The following is a 20,542-nucleotide window of genomic DNA, read 5'->3' as shown; positions in this document are numbered from 1 at the left end:
TATATATATATAATGTTATCATAAATATAATAATTTCCTTTTTTATATTATTTAAATTATTTACCTCTCAATTTTAAAAATGTTTTAATTTCAGATGCTTTGATTTATGTGTCGTTTATTGTTGTATCAAAATATGACAATATAGATATTCTCTCTAGGCAAATCGAGAGTTCCGAACTCACTCGCGTGGTTCGTTTTGCGATAATTATCGAGATGAGTTTGAATTGCATGTTGCACTGGTTGTTCGTTGATTTCACTATACATTGTCATTTCAATCACATAATACCTTTCCTTGGGGAATTTTGATATTTTGGATGCGCTCATGTGATTTATTTTATCATTGGAGATCATTTTCGTGATCTTGTCGACGATCGAGATGATTTGAGTTTGAATTAATCACGTTGCGTCGTTGTCCGATCATTTTTATCGTTCTCTCTACTTTTGATCATGAAAGTCCACTCCTTTCGTAACTCTGATGTTCTGAATGTGACGGCGGAGTCGTTTTGCAAAAGAGCATTGTTCGAGGTGAATTTCTAGCATGTTCGAGAAACTAAATTTGATCGTACCGTGTTGCATTCTTCATTGTTGTCTCGCCATGACCGATCGACTCATTTTGTGGAGTATATGTGTGGATGAACAACACTTATCCCAGAAATGCTCCCATGAGAGCATGCTCAACTTTGGATCTTCTATCAAAACTCCAACCGTTACACTATAAGGTGCCTTGATGTTTAAGAGTTCGGCTTCATTCTATTTAACTAACTCACCACGTCCAAATGTGGAGATTGAGGATCTTGCAATTTATTGCCCATCTACACTTACCACATGGGCAATAGCTAGTCAATTTTGTGACTTTCACTTGCACAAATAATGTGTCTTGACATTGAAAGGTTTGCAGCCTAGCATTTAAAGCTCGTTTAGTAGATCAACTAAATATTTTGTTTCAGATGTAGATTTTCATAGGGCATATTCGGCTGCTAGTATATCAAATATGTTAAAGGGGTAATTACATACAGACCATCCGAATGTTGCTATTTACAAATCAACCACCCTCATTCATCCATTTTTCCAAGAACTCAATCAAATATGAAAATTCATGGGAAAAACCAAACTCATAAATACGTGGCACACATATATACATTGGTTTAGTAGTTTAAAAAAATCACATGGATGATTAATTTATGAATGATGATTTTGATTCTATTCATTTTTTATATGGATGAAATCATTACTTTTGTGTGATTTTAGAGCTTGAATCTCAGCCCGATCAATTGAATTCATTAAAATATCAAAACTATCACGAGTAGAGGATGTAGGAGACCATGTATGTGTATTATTTACTCATGGTTCAAGCTTCTCAGCTCTTCAATCTCTTCTTTTTTCTCGTCTTAAAATGGTCTTTGGCTCATACATGCTTGTTTTTAGAGTAATTTTTTTTTTACTTCTAGAACTTGGTTCCAAACATGGAAATAATATTCTGCAATTTAAAACAGATTATGATGTTCGGACACACTCTCGCAGTCCATTTTGTGATCGGAGATTATTTAAGTAACTTTCGATGATTATCGAGATGAATTGGGCCCAAATTATATGTCACAATGATTGTTCATCGATTTTACCGTACATTGTCATTTCAATCACATAATACCTCTCCTTGGGGAATTTTGATATTTCAGATGCATTTTTGTAGTTTGTTTTTTCATCGGAGATCGTTTTGGTGACCTCGTTGACGATCAAAATAATTTGAGTTTAAATTAAGCATGTTACGTCTTCGGCCAGTCATTTTCATCGTGCCCTCTCCTTTTGATCATGAAAGTCTGTTCCTTGGGTAATTGTGATGTTCTGAAATGTGACGGCGGAGTTTGTTTTGCTAAAGAGCATTGTTCGAGGTGAATTTCAAGCATGTTCGAGAATTCCAAATTTGATTATGCATTTTCGCATTCTTCATTTGGTTCTCTCACCATGACCGATCAACTCATTTTGTGGAGTATATGTGTGGGTCAACAACACCTATCCTAGGACTGCTCCTATGACAGCATGCTCAACTTTGGAGATTCTATCAAAACTCTAACCATTGCGCCAAAATGCGCCTTGATGTTTAAGAGTTCGGCTTCATTCTACTTAAGTAACTCACCACATTCAAATGTGGAGATTGAGGATCATGCAACTATCTATACTTACCACATGGGCAATATCTAGTCAATTTTGTGACAGGTTTATTAGTTTTTCTATTTACCTTTGACACCTTTATTTGTCTACATCTCCAATTCCCTTGCATAAATAATGTTTGTCTTTGACATTGAAAGGTTTGCAGCCTAGCATTTAAGGCTCGTTTAGTAGATCAACTAAATATTTTGTCAGATGGAGGATTTTCATAGGGCATATTCGGCTGCTAGTATAACAAATATGTTAAAGGGGAAATTACATACAGGCGATCCGAAAGTTGCTATTTACAAATTAGCCACCCTCTTTCATCGATATCCATTTTCAAGTACAATATCAAAATTTATGGGAAAACCTAAACCCATAAATACGAGGCACTCATAGAAACATTAGTTCGGTAGTTCAAAAAAAGTCACATGGGTGGTTAATTTATGAATATCAATGTTTCGGGTGGTTTGCATGTAATTATCCCTTTTAAAAAATTGATGATTTTGATTCTATTCATTTTTTAATGTGAATGAAATCATTACTTCTGAGTGATTTTAGAGCTTGAATCTCAGTCTGATCTATTGAATTCATTAAAATATCAAAACTATCACCAGTAGAGGATGTAAGAGACTGTATGTGTATTATTTACTCATGGTTCAAGCTTCTCAGCTCTTCAATCCCTTCTTTTTTCTCATCTTAAAAATGGTCTTTGGTTCATAAATGCTTGTTTTTAGAGCCATTTTTTGTGTTACTTCTTCTAGAACTTGGTTCCAAACATGGAAACAATATTTTGTAATTTAAAACAGATTTATGACGTTTGTTGCTCCATTTCATAAGAAGGTTCAAGAAGGAATTATATCAAGAAAAATTTATACATATCATTCACTTCTCATGTATTCACATATCGAACGCCTAAATTTCAATATTTACTTATATACCACTTTATGAAAAGTTGAATTTCCTTTTTTTAAAAAGTTGAAGTAGTGGTGCTTTGGGTGTGGTACGGAAGATTTGGTTGGTATAAACGTAAAAAAAGAAAAGTATCGTGTTAGATATGTAAATATAAAAGAATTGGGTCGTATGTAAATATGTCAATGTCCAGTTACCATTGGAACTAACATCAATTTATTTTGTTTTGGATCAGCATGATGCTGATGGGAAAGCATATTACATCTTTGAGTTCACAGCTCAAGCACCAAACTTCACCAGGCATGCTCTTGGCACAATTGTTATAGCAAATGGTACAAAACCGTTCTTCTTGTCCTGCAAAATATCTTTTATGATTTGTGTCATTTACATGCATACCACCCAGTCCCTATGTACTTACATTTCTAACACTTAGTTTTTTATATTTATACCACTCAAATCTTTCACATCACATAAAAAAATTACTTTTTTAACTTAATGAAAAGGTAAAATACACCTTTTCATGCATATATGTATAAGTTAAAGTTTAAATAAACAGGAATTGAGTGGCATGTATATAAGTCTTCCTTCTCAGCTCCAGTAATTTATCTGTATCATACTCTCTTCTTTCTGATTGCCTCACATCCAGTATTCATTAATGGCTGTCTAACTGTACTAAGAACTGCTCTTTCTGGCAGGCAAGTTTTACACCCTGACTACTGGCGCCAATGAAAGAAGATGGGAGAAGATGAAAGATAGGTTGCACACTGTTGTGGATTCCTTCAAAATTGATAAATTATAGAGAGTGAAGGTGCTGTTGCCAAGTTCTTGGCTCTGCCACTACAGGCTTTTAATTTCTTCATTTCATTGCTTAATTCAACTCTTGTTCTTGTTTTCCAAGGTAACCATCTTCTTCCCTGTGTTATGCTGCCTACATTTAAATCGTGTTTGTAGACATGATGCCTTCTCTTTATGATCATTTGCTTCAATGATTAACAGAGCTCTTTTCTAGAAGTCTATTAACCACACAAACTTGTGATTCGTGATAATATTTTGCTCGTCTGATGGAAATGTATAACATATTGGTTGAAAATAAGGCGAAGAATTTCAATGTGTTAAATTCGAGCACTCGTCTTATATGAAAAAAAGAAAGTTTTTTTCGATGGATTGTCTGTGCGAGCGAACAAAATTTGGAGAGTGGTATATGTAAGCTTCTTTGGTCCATTTGTTGTGGCTATAGTTATTTATAAAAATAATTGTAAAATTAATGAAGCTACATTTTTCTTAAATCTATTATTAGTATTATAAAATTTATTTATTTTAAGGAAGTAGGGTAGTTGTTTTCTTAGAACTATCATATTAGCAGATCTCATCATCAAAAAATGAATGACATCGTAGAACTTTCTTGGAAACAGAAAAAAAATTGAAAATGGTAGATTGTTGAAATTGGATTTGCCGGCATTTGAGCCGATTGATGTGTTTAATTTACTTAATGTTTCATAAACTCGAATCAAGCAGTCCCTTACAATAATATGTATGATGTAAAATATTGGATTTCTTTTTAAAAAAATGCGGTTGGGATGTATCTAAGTTACCTATGTTAAAAGGACATTTCTGTTGTATTAATGGATTTTATTATGAAAAGGGATAATTTGGACTTTTGGCTAGAGTTTATCGCAAAGGTGTGATGAGAAGTGCAGAAGTTGTGACCCTAACGTATTTTTCTTTCTTCTCATTTGATGCTAGTGAAATCCCTCCCTCTCCGTGGACGTAGGTGAATCAACTTAACGTTGAATCACGTAAATCTTCTGTGTTTGATTATTGTTGTGTGAATTTCTTCACTTTTGCATCATTTTCGCATAAGAATATGTATCAGAGAATCAAGTTCGTGATCGGAGTGTGTTTCAGCTTTTGATGGCAGCAAATTTCGTGTGTTGTCAGTAATTTTTGCAACAGGCGGGCTGTCGTATTTTCCCGATATATTCGAAAGTTTGACAGCTGAGCGGCGGCAGGTAAGCTACTTGGATGCAAAGTTTAGGTGGAGTGGTTGTCGTTCTAGCGACTCCAGGCAAGGTTTTTTGTGGGTCCCACAGAAGGTTTGCCTGTCTCGTGATGACCTAATTTTTATGTGCGGACTCCTGACGTAGCTCTACGTGCCACGGAGGTTATTTCTGAGTTTTTCCAGATCATTTCTGGGTTATTTTCAATAATCCCGAAATAACTCAGAAATAACACGCGGTCTTTATTTTTGGGTTATTTCGGAGTTATTTCGGGACTTTTGAAAATAATTGAGAAATAACCTGAAAATAATTCAGGAATAACCTCCGCAACACATAGAGTTACGTCAGGAGTCCGGACAAAAAATACGCTCCTCGCGAAGGACGATGGTAGGCTGGCTCGGTTGCTGGATTGGCCCCACAGCCCAGCGAAAGGAACAAACATTAGGAGCTCGCGTGGAAGTTTAGCGGAGGAATTTCTGGAAATAGAGGAAAAAAATGATTTTTTTTTTTAAGGGGAAAGAGGAATTTCTGGAAAGAAGAGAATTTTCGGAAAAAGAAACAATTTCGTAAACAGAAAAAAAGGAAAGAAAAAAAAAAAAGTAAATTTCTATATTCTTTCTATCTTTTTTTTAAGGTTTCTAAATTAAGAGAAAAAGTATTTTAGGGAAGATTTTATTTTGCTAGAATATTTTTCTTAAGAAAGAGATTCCAACGGCGGTAACAACGAATGATAACTTGATGTAGGTACTTTAACGTCCACTGTGGAGGTTGAAAAGTTGATTCATTAGGTGGTTATATTTCACATCAAAATTGATGTGACGAAATTCGAAGACAAATAAAACATTTGCATGTGACGATGTGAGGTGGTGGATGCACTAAGTTCGTCATCACAACCTTTACTATCTTCAGGGTAGTATAATGGCTGGAACGATGGTTGTTGCTGATGATTCTTTTGATGTTACTACGTTGTGTCATACGTGACTAGCTCATGCTGCAAAGATTTCACTTCAGCCTTTGGTAAAACAATGATTGATCAGAGTGAGCACCTACAAGCTTGCTTTCTTTGAACATTGTGTATTTGACAAGAAGCCATTAGTGTTTTTTTGTACTTCCATCCACAATACAAAATTTATTTTAGAGTATGTTCACACAAATATTTAGGGCATGATACCGACAACATCATTAGCAGGAGGAGATAATTTGTCTCTTTTATTGATGTTACTCAAGATATGTTTGGGTGTACATCATAAAACACAAAAGCAAGGTGTTGGAGATTTTTCATAACTTGGAAAAAAAAGGATTGAGACTCAGACTTGTAAAAAGAAACGATGTATTAGATTAGACAATGGAGTGAATACACTTCGAATGCATTATTGTAAGAGTGTTAGAGAGCTAGGATAGAGCACCACTTCATTGTTAGAGAGATACAATAGTAGAATGGGGTGGTAGAGATGATGCACCAGACATTGGTGAAGAAAGTTTGGTGCATGTTATCCAATGTTGGGATGGATAAAGTCTATTTGGATGAAGCCATATATTATGTCCGTCACTTGGTCAATCGTCTGCCTTTTGTAATTATTGGGAAGAAGACTTCAAAGGAGATGTGGTCGGGTAATTTGTTAGAGATTATGAGCACATGAGAGTGTTTGAGTGTTCAGCTTATTACTACGTGCAGAATGATAGGCTGAATTCACGAGCAAAGAAGACGATCTTCATTGGCTTTAGGCGTGAAGTCAATTATGATCAGCTTGAAAGGAAGGTTGTAATTAAAAAAGATGTTATATTCGACGAGACAAACCTGTAGAAAAAACTAGGACTTAAGTCAGGTGGAGAGTTCTATTGGGACCACATATATGCAACAGAAGTTGGAGTTTGATGCAACTCTATTTGTTCTGTATAGTTTATATTTTCTGACTCAGATATTCAATTTAGTTGCAACTTAGAATCTTTTTGTTAATAGTGCTCAAGAGGAGGTGGAAGATGATACGAAGGATGAGATTCCTGCTTAGGAAACTATTGCTAGGAGCAAGACCATGTCCCAAAATGTTCAAAAACTAGCTTGGTTGATGGATCATATTGCATTTACACTTTTAGCTACAAAGGCAAAAATTTCTTCACTGTAAAGAGTGGAGATCTCATACTGTGATCTTCGGGGGAATGATACTTGAAGGTTGGTGAAGCTTTCTCTGGAAAGGAAAGTCATTGAGTGCAAATAGGTGTATGTAAAGAAGGAAGGGTCTCATGGAGTTGATATGCAATACAATGTAAGATTAGTGGCAAAAAGCTTTATGCAATGAGAATGGATTGATTCTGATGAGGGGTTTTCCCTAACTGTCAATCATTCCTCAATTTGTGTTCTCTTAGCACTTGTAGCATAGTACAATTTGATCTTAGAACAGATTGATGTGAAGACAACATTCCTACATGAAGAATTGCAATATGAGATCTATATGTTGCAGCGGCTTGGATATAAAGTATCAAAAGTCTTCATTTACCAATTGGACAAGTCCTTATATGGATTAATGCAGTCACAACGACAGTGATATAAAAAATTTGATCTGTTCATGAGGGGGCATGAGCACATGAGTAGCCAATATGATTATTGTGCATATTTTAAGAAGTTGGCCAACAATGAGTTATTTACTTGCTTCTATATATTGATGATATGTTGATTGCATTTACTAGTCATATTGAGGTTGATAAGATGAATAACAAACTGTCCATAAATTTTGAAATGAAAGAGTTTTGTAAAGCTCGCAGAATTCTTGGCATGAAAATTCTCAGGGAAAAAACAACTGGAAAGGTTTGGCTTTCGTAAGAATTTTATGTTCGGAAGGTGTTGAAAAAAATTAAGGTTGATGACTCAAGCAAGACGGTGAGTTTACTCATTGCATCTCACTTTCAGTTGAGTTCATATTAGTGTCCTAATAATGATTAGGAAAGGAAATATATGTAATCAGTTACTTATGCTAGTGCAGTGGATAGTCTGATTTATGTCATGATTTGTATTAGAGCAGACATTGCACAAATAGTTGGTGTTGTGAGCAGGCTCATGCATGATCCAAGAATGAAATATTGGTAGGCTGTGAAAAGTATTCTGAGGTATCTAAAGGGTACATTTGATGTTAGTTTGGTGTTTGAGAGACGGTCATCTATTACAGATTTGTGTGTAGGCTACACTGGCTCAGACTATGCAGGTGATATGGATAAGCAAGAATCTATGAATGATTATTTATTCACATAAGTAGGAGGTTCAATCAGTTGGAGGTCAGTTATTCATTCTACTGTTGCTTTTTCTACTACGATAACTGAGTACACGGCAATCACAGAGGCAATGTAGGAAGTGATATAGATTTTGGGCCAATTGGATGACTTGGAGTTGATCATGACTCTCTGACTGTGTTTTGTGATTGTCAGAGTGTAATATTTTTTGCCACAAATCGAATTCATCATGGTCGTACCAAGCACATTGATGTGAGATGCCACTTTGTTCGGGACTTGATTGATGATTGCATGATTATGTTGAAGAAGATATACACGAAAGAGAATCCAACAGATATGCTCTAAAGGTACTAACAGTCCAAAAGCTCACATACTATAGAAGATTGGTGAACGTTCGAACTCAGGACTGATTGCTCAGTCGGCATTTTGAAGAACTTCACGAGGCTTAATCCCTTCAGTAGGGGGTGCATATATAGCCATCTTTGCGCAACTTAATTGGATTTTGTAGCTCATTTGGTTATCTCTCACTTATATGGAAGAAAAAGATTAGATGGAGATTGTTGTATTTATGGCTTTTATTGTGATTAGGGGTAATTTGGTCTTTTGGATTTATTTACTTGTATGCCTTAGTCATTCTCTATAAAAGGAACATAGGGTTTATGAGAGAGGAGGGGTGAGAAGTGCAAAAGTTGTAACCCCAATTCATTTTTCTTTGTTCCCATTTAGTGTTAGTGAAATCTCCCTCCCCGTGAACATAGGCGAGTCAACTTAACGCCGAATCACGTAAATCTATTGTGTTCGATAGTTGTTATATGAATTTCTTCATTTTCACATTATTTTCGCATAAAAATTTCAACGTATAAGATATTAAGATTTCTATATTAAAAGAACACAATTGTACTGGAAAAAAAACATGACCGTATCATTTTCTTTTTAACATACTTATCTTATAGTTATTTTAAGTATATTTTTTCTCCCATATGCATATATGTATGTATGTATGTTTGTATGTATGTATAAGAAAGGAAATCGGTATTCGGAAGAGACCCAAATATCAATTTCCCATGAGTTTTTTGGCCCCATGATGAGATCCCGCGTCATGTGCTTAATATTCCAGAGCTCCCGCGCCACAGCGTGATCGAACCCTTGACCTGAGAGGACTTATAGTGACCCCATCACCAACAGACTAAGGGTTGTGCCGCGCGCGAGTTGTATTTTTGTAAATACATATATATATGTATGTATGTATGTATGTATGTACATACATATACATGTACATGTATACCTACATACATACATATACATGTACATGTATACATACCTACACACACACACACACACACACACACACACACACACACACATCTATAGATAGATGCATGCATGCATACATACATACATACAAATATATATAAATATAGATTTTAAAGGGTTTTTTTTTATGGTAGGATGAGAACTAATTTTGCCCTTTAAGAAAGTTCACATTATTTTTAATTAATGTGCTATGCGTTTTAGCACAAAAAATAAATATTTATTAATTAATATTGAAATTTAAAATTTTATAAGATTAGATTCACAATGTTATTTGGAGGTCTTTATCTTTGTGAGTAGAGTTGTGCTTGAAGGCGAGAGGTAAAACATAAATATTCATATGTTTCAGCTAGAGTTTCTCCTTTTCCTTGGCTACGCATGTTCCCTAGTTCTCCTCCTCCCAAACCTGTTGCTCTGGTCTAGGTCTCCTCTCTGCAGCAGGGCTTTCGTGCCCTTGCTTGACGAATTCCCCCCTCTTTGACAGCGTGTATTTATGGAAAGCCGCCTTCTTTTAATCTCCCTTTCATTTCTTGCAATGATGACAAGATCACATTCTCCGATGACGAGAGGGATTAAAAGGCTCCAAGCAATGGAGTTTTACTCTATCTGGCTATGCCATAAGTATGGTTGTAATCGAGTCGGGTCGAGCTGAGTATATCATTGTTCGGACTTGAATTGATATAATTATAAGTTTTTCATGTTCGGTTTGAGCTTGTTTCAAGCTTTCATTTATTGTTCAAGCTTAAATTTTTTACATTTTTCAATGTGTATACTTGATTTGTTTGTGACAAGTGAACAAATATTTTAGCAAGCTCATAAACAAGCTAAAAATTTAAGCGAGTATTAGATTTTCATATAAAAAATTAATAAATAATTTAACCTAAATCTTGCCATTCAACAAAAATGACAAAATAAAGCCCTAAAAGATCCTAAATGTCATTTCTCTTTCATTTTCCTCTAAATTCTGGATATTTTCTACACAACAAAAATGACAACTTTAAACCATACTTGATATCAAATCCCATTTCTCCTCTTTTTTGCCTTACATCTCAGAAATAATAAATGAAATTTGAAGGTGGATTTTTAGGATTTAAAGAAGTTGAAGTACATGAAGTGGGGTGCGAGGAAGGATGAGAAATATGAGGGTTAATCAAGTAGGACTTTAGAGCAAAGTGGAAAGTGGAGATAAACTAGATTCTCTCCTATTTCCCCCTTTAATTCTAATATCTCCCTCACCAGCTCCACACAACCCTTAACCTCCAATGCCAAATGTAGACATCCCAAAGAATATGATTCTACCTCTCAACATAACTTATGTTTTACCCTAAAGTTGGAACTTGGAATGTTCGTGGAATAAATGATGACATTCATATTGTTGATTGTAGGAGTTTGGTGAAAGATTATAATTTGGATGTTTTGTTCTTGCTTGAGACTAAACTTTCTTATTCCTACATCTCTAACCCTCTTAAAAGTATTCTTCTCAAATTATTTCCTTTAGACAATGGCTCCAATGAATTCTCAGATGCTTCTAATGATAGAATTTTGCTCAAATAGAATGTCACAATTTTTTTATTGTGTTGAATTGTCATCCTAAATATATTCTTGATGTTCTCACTTTCTCTACTACTGTCATTTTTTTCATTATTTTCATTTATGTTGTTAATAGTGCTACTACAAGAAAGGATCTTGGATATTTTGGGGGACTTTAACCACATTAGATCCCAAGAAGAAAAAATTAAAGGCTTTTTTTCCCTCCTCTCTAAGCTTTTTGACTTCAATATTTGCATATCATCTAGTGGTATAATGGACCTCTTCAATATTGGGCACTCCGTCAATAGGTTTAATTCATAAGTTTTAAATCTAATCAAAAGCTTATCGGATAACGCTTTATGTAATAATTCTTGAGTGAATGATTTCTCTCTTTCTAGCGTCAAAATCTTGGAGCCTTTAACTTTAGATCACTCATCCATTTTCTTACACTTGGGAAACAATTATATTCTTACTTAAAAAATTTTTATATAAAGTTTATTGGAGCTTTTTCCCATATTTCATTAACATTGCTTCTAGAGGGGTGTCAGTAGGGCATAGAGGTCATAGTACGAGGATGCAAGGGCCGTGAGCCATGTAGGTTGTAGTTGGTCATGTAAACCGTAGTTGTAAATTATGATGCCATCTTTAGGCCATTGAGGTTAGAGTTGGGGACCAGATGGGCTGAAAATTACGTAGATTGTAGTGATGAGTTATGTTGACGTTCATAAGCCGCAAGGGCTGGAGTCAAGAAGTACATGAATTGTTAGCCACATAGGTTGTATTTGCACGTAAAATGCAGTAGTGATTTGCGATGGTCTCCATAGGTCATTGAGGCCAGATTTAGGAGCTATGTGAGTAGTGATAACATTTGCACTACAGAGGACGTAGTTGGGAGTTGCATGAGTGGTGGATCATGTAGGTCGTAGTTGGTCATTTAGGTCATAATGCTAAGTTGTGGTGGCGTCGTAGTTGATCACTTAGGCCATAATAATAAGTTGTGGTGACATTTGTAAGAAACCAAGGCCAGAGTCAAGGGTTGTACGAGTTGTGAGCTACATGGGTTTTAATTGATCACGTAGGCTATAGTGTTGAGTTGTAATGACGTCAGTAGAATGCAGGGGCTAGAGTCAGGAGCTTGTGATTTGTGAGTCACATTGGTCATAATTGGTCACGTACATCGTAGTTGTGAGCTGTGATGATGTCTGTAAGCTATCGGGGTTGGAGTTGAGAGTTGTACAAGCCGTGGACCACATAGGTCGTAGTTATTCATGTAGGTTGTACTGGTGAAATGTGAGGAGAGAACTTCAGAAATTTAGAGATGGTCACCACATTTTAAGTATGACGGTTGTAAGTCGTTGTTATGGGGTGCGTTGTTGCATCATATTCGAGATGAATTGTTATATCGTCTTCAGAGATGCACCATTATACCATATGTGGGGCACATTTTTGTATCGTATTCTTGGTTTATCATTTCGTCGTCTTTGAAATGCGTCATTATACAATGTGATGGAGACCTTTTGGCTTCGCCCGGTGCTTTGCTATTTCATAACGTACTATGGAATTCCGCAATGCACATTGTGACTCTACAAGGGACTTTGTGGTAAGCAGCAGGTGACAACCGATGGTGGTCAATGGTAGAGGGTGGCTGATGGTGGTAGACGACAGTTAGTAGCTGCATAAATGATAGGAATTAGCTGAATCTTTGGTGTAAAAACAATGTTGAGCTTCAGCTCCTTCTGCAAGCTCTGGTCTTCTTCTCGCTTGAGGTATGGGTCTCGTCTCAAGAGGAGGGTAAAGTTCTATTTATAGAGTCTAAGAGAGGCCTCTTTGCAGATATAGAAAGAATTTATACCACTTCAATGAACAACCCGGAGAGATTCCTTATATCGAACGATGTTCGATGAACATTTGAGTGTCTTGGTGTTGTCAAAATTGAGCGATCTCAGACTCGTTAGATTCATCTTACCAAGACACTCGATCTGACTGTAGGCATATCAGATTTAATATTTGTTTGACATTCCAATTATGCTCTGAAATCTTTCAAAAGTGATTTAAAGGCTTGATCTTAGTTTGATTTGGCTCAGATCATACCAAATTTAGTACCATTGGGTTCGTCTTGTCGATCATTTTGACTATAAGTTTGTTGAATCAGAGTTCTAGAGGATTCTTAATCGAAATTGAAATATTTCATGCTCAAAATATCATATTAAAATTTGTGTCATACATCGAGGTTCGTGTTTATTGGCGCTATATCATTGGTCAACAATACTAATTATAATTAAAATTTTAAATTGAAAAAGAAGTTATATATATTAGTGCAAAACTCTTTAAAAAACACATGAATGACATTTCAAATATTTCACAGAAATTTTTTGGTTTCATAGAAAATAATAAAATGTGCACAAAGAACGTGAACCATAATATTTTTATAATGCATTAGCTTTGAAAGCATTCAGATTTGTGTCATACATCGAGATTCGTGTTTATTGGCGATATATCATGGGTCAACAATACTAATTATAATTAAATTTGATTAATTGAAAAAGAAGTTATATATTAGTTAAAAACTCTTAAGAAAATACAGAAGAACATTTCAAAGATCTCACACAAATTCTTCGATCTCATAGAAAAGAATAAATTACGTACAAAGAATATGAACCACAGTATTTTTAATATATATTATTTAACGAACTTTGAATGCATTAAGTTCGTGTCATATATCGAGGTTTGTGTTTATTGGCGATATATCACTAGTCAACAATAATAATTATAATTAAATTTATTTAATTAAAAAAAGTTATATATTAGTGAAAAACTTTTAAAAAATATATGAAGGACATTTCAAAGATCTCACATAAATTCTTTAGTCTAATAGAAAAAAAATAAAGTTCGTACGAATAACATGAGCTACATTATTTTTAATATATATTATTTAACGAACTTCGAATGCATTGAGATTCATGTCATACATTGATATTTGTGTTTTTTTTAAAAAGAAGTTATATATTAGTGAAAAACTTTTAAAAATATATGAATGACATTTCAAAGATCTTACGTTAATTCTTTAGTCTGATAGAAAAGAATAAAACACAACTGACATGAAAAAGAAGTTATATATTAGTGAAAAACTTTTAGAAAATACATGAATGACATTTCAAAGATCTCTCATAAAAAATTATATATTAGTGAAAAACTTTTAAAATATATATGAAGGACATTTCAAAGATCTCACATAAATTCTTTAGGGCCCGTTTAAGGTAGGGGCAGAGGCGAAACACGATACGTAGACACAATTCTGTGTCATTTAGGGCGGCAGTTGCAGCACATCTCGACAGAATTTTTCACATTTTTACGAAAACGCGGGCCACGAGATTGACCCCGCAGCCTGCGTTCGCTCACATAAGTATTACCCGACTGCTCTTGACCTCTCTGAGCATCTCATCTTTCCCCGCTACTCCGAATCAGAGAACCTCATCATCTCTGGCTCTAGTCAATTGATCAAACCAACTGAATCCAAGGACCGCTTCCCCGTCCCTTAACCCGTGTTCGCTCCCTTGAACTTTCCCCCAAGAAAACCAGGCAGAGATGCCGAAACCGGAGCTGCTCTGCCTAATCTAGTGATTCGGCGAGGTTTTCGGGCAATATTTGAAGTACGGTTTGCCAGAAGATCGTGCGATGAAGATGTCACAAAGAAAGTGAAAGATGCAAATAATTTTAGCAACTTTCATGTTCAAGCAACACTGGAATGTAGAAGAAATACTTTGTCATTTCAATTAGTAGTTGCACCATGCCTTACATAGAAAGAATTTTAATACAACTTGATGAATAGCTATTCATATGCTTTTCTTAATTATGGGCATATAAAAATTTAAATAAACGTTATCCAGTAAGAATGCCTTCCAACTTGGCCATGGTTTTGCATTCTTTTTTTTTAATACTGAAAAGCTAAAATCCAAGTTCAACATTGACTTATTTACTTACCCTCTAAATTTCACAATGAGACAATTGCATGTCACAGTTCTATTTTAAGCAGATTTAATAAATAAGGGCAGAATGAGACAATTGCATGTCACAGTTCTATTTTAAACAGATTTAATAAAAAATGATAAAAAATGATAAAATGATTATTTTTTCAGAAACAACTGTCCAATTTTTACACAGTTGTAACTAGGGCTGTCAAAAAAGCTCGTTGTTCGCGAACAATTCGTGTTCGGTTCGTCAATGAGTTCGTGTTCGATTCGTTCGATAAGTAAACGAGATGAACGCGAACAAATTTTTTTCGTTCGGTTTGTTAAATGAACCAAACACGAACAGTGATACGTTCGTTCGTGTTCGAATCGTTATTGTTTGAAATATAAAATAATTTAAAATAATTATATATATTTTTTAAAACATTAAATTTTATAAATTATAATATATAATAAATTAATAATAATAAGATATTAATATACTATAGTAGTAATATACTAATATAAATATTGTATATTTATATAATATGTTATATAATTAATATATAATATTATTTTTATCGCGAACGGCACGTTTTTGGTTCGTGTTCGGTTCGTGTTCGGCTCGTTCGTTAAGAAACGAACACGAGCTTATTTCAAACAAACTAAATTTTAAACGAATCGAACATGAACACAAGCTTTGTTCGTTCGTGTTCGGTTCGTTTACACCCCTAGTTGTAACAAAAAGACAACCAACGTCCCCGCAGCTAGGGCTGTCAAAAAAGCTCGTTGTTCGCGAACAGTTCATGTTCAGATCGTCAATGAGTTCGTGTTCGATTCGTTCGATAAGTAAACGAGACAAACACGAACAAATTTTTTTTCGTTCGGTTAGTTAAACGAACCAAACATGAACAGTGATGCGTTCGTTTGTGTTCGAATCGTTATTGTTTGAAATATAAAATAATATAAAATAATTATATATAAAAAAATTATTATATTTTAAAACATTAAATTTTATAAATTATAATATATAATAAAATAATAATAATAATATATTAATATACTATAGTAGTAATATACTAATATAGATATTGAATATTTATATAATATAAGTTATATAATTAATATATAATATTATTTTTATATATTAATATTAGGGATGTCAAACTGGCTCGTCGTTCGCGAACAGCTCATGTTCGGTTCGTGTTCGACTCGTTCGTTAAGAAACGAACACGAGCTTATTTCAAACAAACTAAATTTTAAACGAACCGAACACGAACACAAGCTTTGTTCGTTCGTGTTCGGTTCGTTTACACCCCTACCCGCAGCTGCTTCATGAGGCAGTGCGGCTACAGTTGAAAAATTGAGAAGCTGCAGTTGCCCCAAACAAACCCTTAGTTTGATAAAAAAGAATAAAATTTGTACAAAGAACTTGAGCCACATAATTTTTAATATATATTATTTAACGAACTTTTAATGTATTGAAATTCATGTCATACATCGAGATTCGTGTTTTTATTGGTGATATATCATGGGTCAAAAATACTAATTATAATTAAATTTGTTTAATTGAAAAAGAAGTTATATGTTACTGAAAAACTTTAAAAAAAATACATGAATGACATTTCAAAGGTCTCACATAAATTCTTCAGTTTCATAGAAAAGAATAAAGTGCATACAAAGAACATGAAACACGATATTTTAAATATATATTATTTAACGAACTTTGAATGTATTGAAATTTGTGTCATACATCGAGATTCATGTTTATTGGTGATATATCACGAGTGAACAATACTAATTATAATTAAATTTGTTTAATTGAAAAAGAAGTTATATGTCAGTGAACAATTCTTAAAAAAAACATGAATATTTCAAAGATCTCACATAAATTCTATATCTGATAGAAAAGAATAAGTGCGTACAAAAAACATGAAACATAATATTTTTAATATATATTATTTAACGTACATTGAATGCATGTTAGGATACAAAGAATATAGGTCAAGTCTTTATAGAATCCAATATGTACAAAAAAATTCATCCGAATTCATTGAATATGCAAATCCGACTACATAGATCAAGAGTTTTACTTCATCGATGAAGTATAAATCATTTAAATAATCAATATAAAATATTTATTTAGTTATTCAAAAAAAATTGATCATTTATTGTAAAAATTACACTTTTAGTAATTTCTTTTAGAAATTTAATTAATGTGACTCACAGTGTCAGAGTGTGAAATATTAGGAATGAACCTCTGGATCGCATCAATGAAGGGATCGGTTCGCTCAGGGCCTCTCAATGAGGGGCTTGCTTCAATCTATTTAACAATCAGGTGGTCGATAACTGCTCACAATTGGACGACAATATACCAAGGACTGCTCCAGAATGCCAGCAAAGTACCAAGGATTGCTTGAGAAGGTTGTCACTTGATTTTGGGTTGTCTCTTGGGCTTCTGCTTAAATGTAGGGCAAAGCAAAGTGCGTAATTAAGATCCCATGTCCTGCATCCCGGTCAATATCATGTGGAGTGGCGTTAAACAATGCTAAGCCATGCTTTGGGCTTGGTTGAACTCAATATAAGACTTCGACATGATGTATACTATGTCAAACATTTAGTAGCCCATGTCAGTCGTGCACATATATGACAAGAATCTGACACTTGATTTGACGTATACGTGCTTCATAGGTAATAATAATATTTTTAATGTGACGTTTAAGATGAAAGTGATATGCATGCATATATATATATATATATATTTATTTATTGTCAGGAGTAACCAAAGTATCATCCATTAAGTTTTCAAGTTGGAGTGTGCCCCCAACCTTCTTCCTTCGAGAAGTGTAATATATATAATAATTGTACTGCTCAGCAGATTTTCATCAATACTCAGTCATCCTCCATTATTCTTAATCGCAAAAAGCAAGCAAAGCAAATAAATAAAATATTTTATCAATAAAAGAAATATATTGTATGAAAAACAAAAACCATAATTATTCAAGTAATCTACTTATCGCCAGACCGGAAATCCAACGGTCAAATCCGGCCTATGCCTATAAAACCCGCCGGCCGGACCCGACGTCAAATACAGCCCATTATACCCGCCCAAATAACCACCTCCGTAGCCCAATCGCGGCGGAACGATGGGCCTTATCATTTTTGTATCCATGGATTGAATATCGAGCTCCTCGCGCCTGTTCGTAACCTTCCGTCTCAGCTCTTCTAGGGCCTTCTGGAAGCTGTCTAGCTCCTCTAAACTCATTTCATGTACCTCCACGTCGCACGGTAGGCCCGGCCCGACCGGCTGGGCTGCAATGTCCGCCTCCAGCTCTGCCCTTATCCTCCTCGCCTCCTCTAACTTCTCCATCAGCCCTGCATGGAGTTCATGTTTTGTCTCATTTTTTATTCAATTATATTCAAAATATAAAATGATTTTATAATAATAATTAAGTTTAATCAGATGTAACTCCATTTAAAGTTTAGTTTATATTATTTATATACATGTCATCCCTAGTTACATGTCTAATGCCTAACTTTTTATAGTTTTGTACTATCCAAATAATTCATATTACATAAAAAAAATATCACTATTTTAACTTAAAAAAATGAAATATACATTTTTTTTCATACATGTATAAAGGGAATATATGCAAAAATTAAAGTTTAGGTGTTAGACATGTAAATACATAAGATTTGAGTGGCAAACATTCATTTGTGTGTGTATGTGTACATACATACATACATATATATGTATATATATGTATATATATATCATTACACACACACATACATAGATATAAATATATATGTTTGAATATATGTATGTGTGCATGTGTGTATATATATATACACACATGCACACATACATATATTCAAACATATATATTTATATCTATGTATGTGTGTGTGTAATGATATATATATACATATATATATATCCATAGATATGTAATGTATGTGTGTGTGTATCCATAGATATGTAATGTATGTGTCATATAGTTGAATTGTTAAGGATTTTAGAAATTATACGCTTGTAGTCAAGAGTTTGTTGTATGGGATCATTTTATTTTTATTTTTTCTTTTTATTTCAAAAATATGTTCATGTATTAATTTTTTACATATATATATTTTTAATTTTTAATATAAATTAATATCTGAAAATTGTTTTGAATATTTTTTAAAAATAACTAAATATGCTATAATATATCAAATATATTTCATTCAAAATAGAATATAACAAATCAAAATAAATTAAAAAAATAAAAATAAAAAAATTGTAAGTGATCCCAAATAGCCTCAAAGACTCTAAAAAGCTAAACTCATCAATATTAAAAATAATAAAAATGATAAATCAACATAAGGCTATATGAAATATTTATAGCAATACTATAACTTAGGGTCCGTTTGGTGCAGCTTATAAGTGCGGGCGGTGTTTTCAAAACATCATCGTATCGTTTGGTTCGCGCGCTTCGCCAGCTTATCTGAAACTGCGTTTGGATTTTTACACGAAAATTTATAGCAAAACTAAAGCTAAAACATATTTTAAAATAATAAAATTGATTCAAATAAAAATAATTTTACTTATTTAACAAATTCCTGCTTACCCGCATGCTCTTGGTTGAGAAGCTGCAACTTCTCACCCTCAACGAAGCTCCCACACAACTGCCCCACCACCGCCGGCCCTCCGCCGACGAACCGTCTCGTTATGTAGTCCAGCGACGGGTGGCCAAATGAGAACGGCTTGCCGGCCGGTGAAAACACCACTATTCCAATTTCCGCCCCGCACAGTATGGACAGCTCCGTGGCCTTCTTGAACAACCCCGCCCTCCGCTTTGAAAAACACACCTGTCTCGCCTCCTCGTTCTCTATCCTCTTCATCGCAATCTTCTGCCTCCCCATGCTCTGCCTCTTCTTCCTCACCATCATCATCTAAACAAATCAAAAAAATAAACAATCATAAAATGATGATTATAACAACATGTTATAAGCAAATATTATGTACAATATTCATATGAATGAATTGGCGATATTATGATGAATAATACCCATCAACCAGCATAAACAATTCAAGAAACAACAATCATAAACTAAGCTGGCGTTTGGCTTCAAATAGGATTTATCAAATATGATAAATTCATATTTATTTTCAACGGCAGAGTTTGCAAGCGTTGATGGACTAATTATCTGTTTGGGGCAGCTGTAGCTTATTGAATAATTTGCTGATAAGCTAGATGCGGTGACTATTATAAATTTTTATTTTTTTTTTACAAACACCAGACTGCTGCAAGAAAGCTGTCACCGCACCTAAATAGGCGCGACATGAAAACTCCATTTTCAGCGTTTTGAAAACGCATAAGCTGCCAAAACGCAGTTTACCCAAACAACCCAATTGCCCTTTCAAAACGCCACAACACCAAATAAACTGTCTCAAACGGGTCATAAGTTTGTCTCGTAAAAAAACAAAATGTGAGA

General features: G+C 34.2%; 2 protein-coding genes across 2 annotated transcripts in view; one reads left to right on the top strand and one right to left on the bottom strand.

The window, feature by feature from the left end:
• The window catches only part of LOC110027576 (psbP-like protein 1, chloroplastic), a 28,683-nt gene extending 24,598 nt beyond the window's left edge, over positions 1–4,085 (top strand). The window contains exons 7-8 of the mRNA XM_020729065.1: positions 3,296–3,392; positions 3,756–4,085. Coding sequence (XP_020584724.1) covers positions 3,296–3,392; positions 3,756–3,859 — 201 coding nt within the window. The 3' untranslated portion in view covers positions 3,860–4,085. The remainder of the gene's footprint in view (positions 1–3,295; positions 3,393–3,755) is intronic.
• A 13,995-nt stretch (positions 4,086–18,080) lies between these two features.
• On the bottom strand, positions 18,081–19,993 carry LOC110027440 (agamous-like MADS-box protein AGL61). Its single transcript, XM_020728885.1, has 2 exons — positions 19,675–19,993; positions 18,081–18,442 (listed from the first exon to the last, which is right to left on the bottom strand). The coding sequence occupies exons 1-2, from the start codon at positions 19,991–19,993 to the stop codon at positions 18,081–18,083; spliced, it is 681 nt and encodes a 226-aa protein (XP_020584544.1).
• Between the last annotated feature and the right edge of the window lie 549 nt (positions 19,994–20,542).

Source organism: Phalaenopsis equestris, unplaced genomic scaffold (assembly GCF_001263595.1).
Source record: "Phalaenopsis equestris unplaced genomic scaffold, ASM126359v1 Scaffold000428, whole genome shotgun sequence".
NCBI classification, from domain to species: domain Eukaryota; kingdom Viridiplantae; phylum Streptophyta; class Magnoliopsida; order Asparagales; family Orchidaceae; genus Phalaenopsis; species Phalaenopsis equestris.
This window is presented reverse-complemented; position numbering and strand designations above follow the sequence as displayed.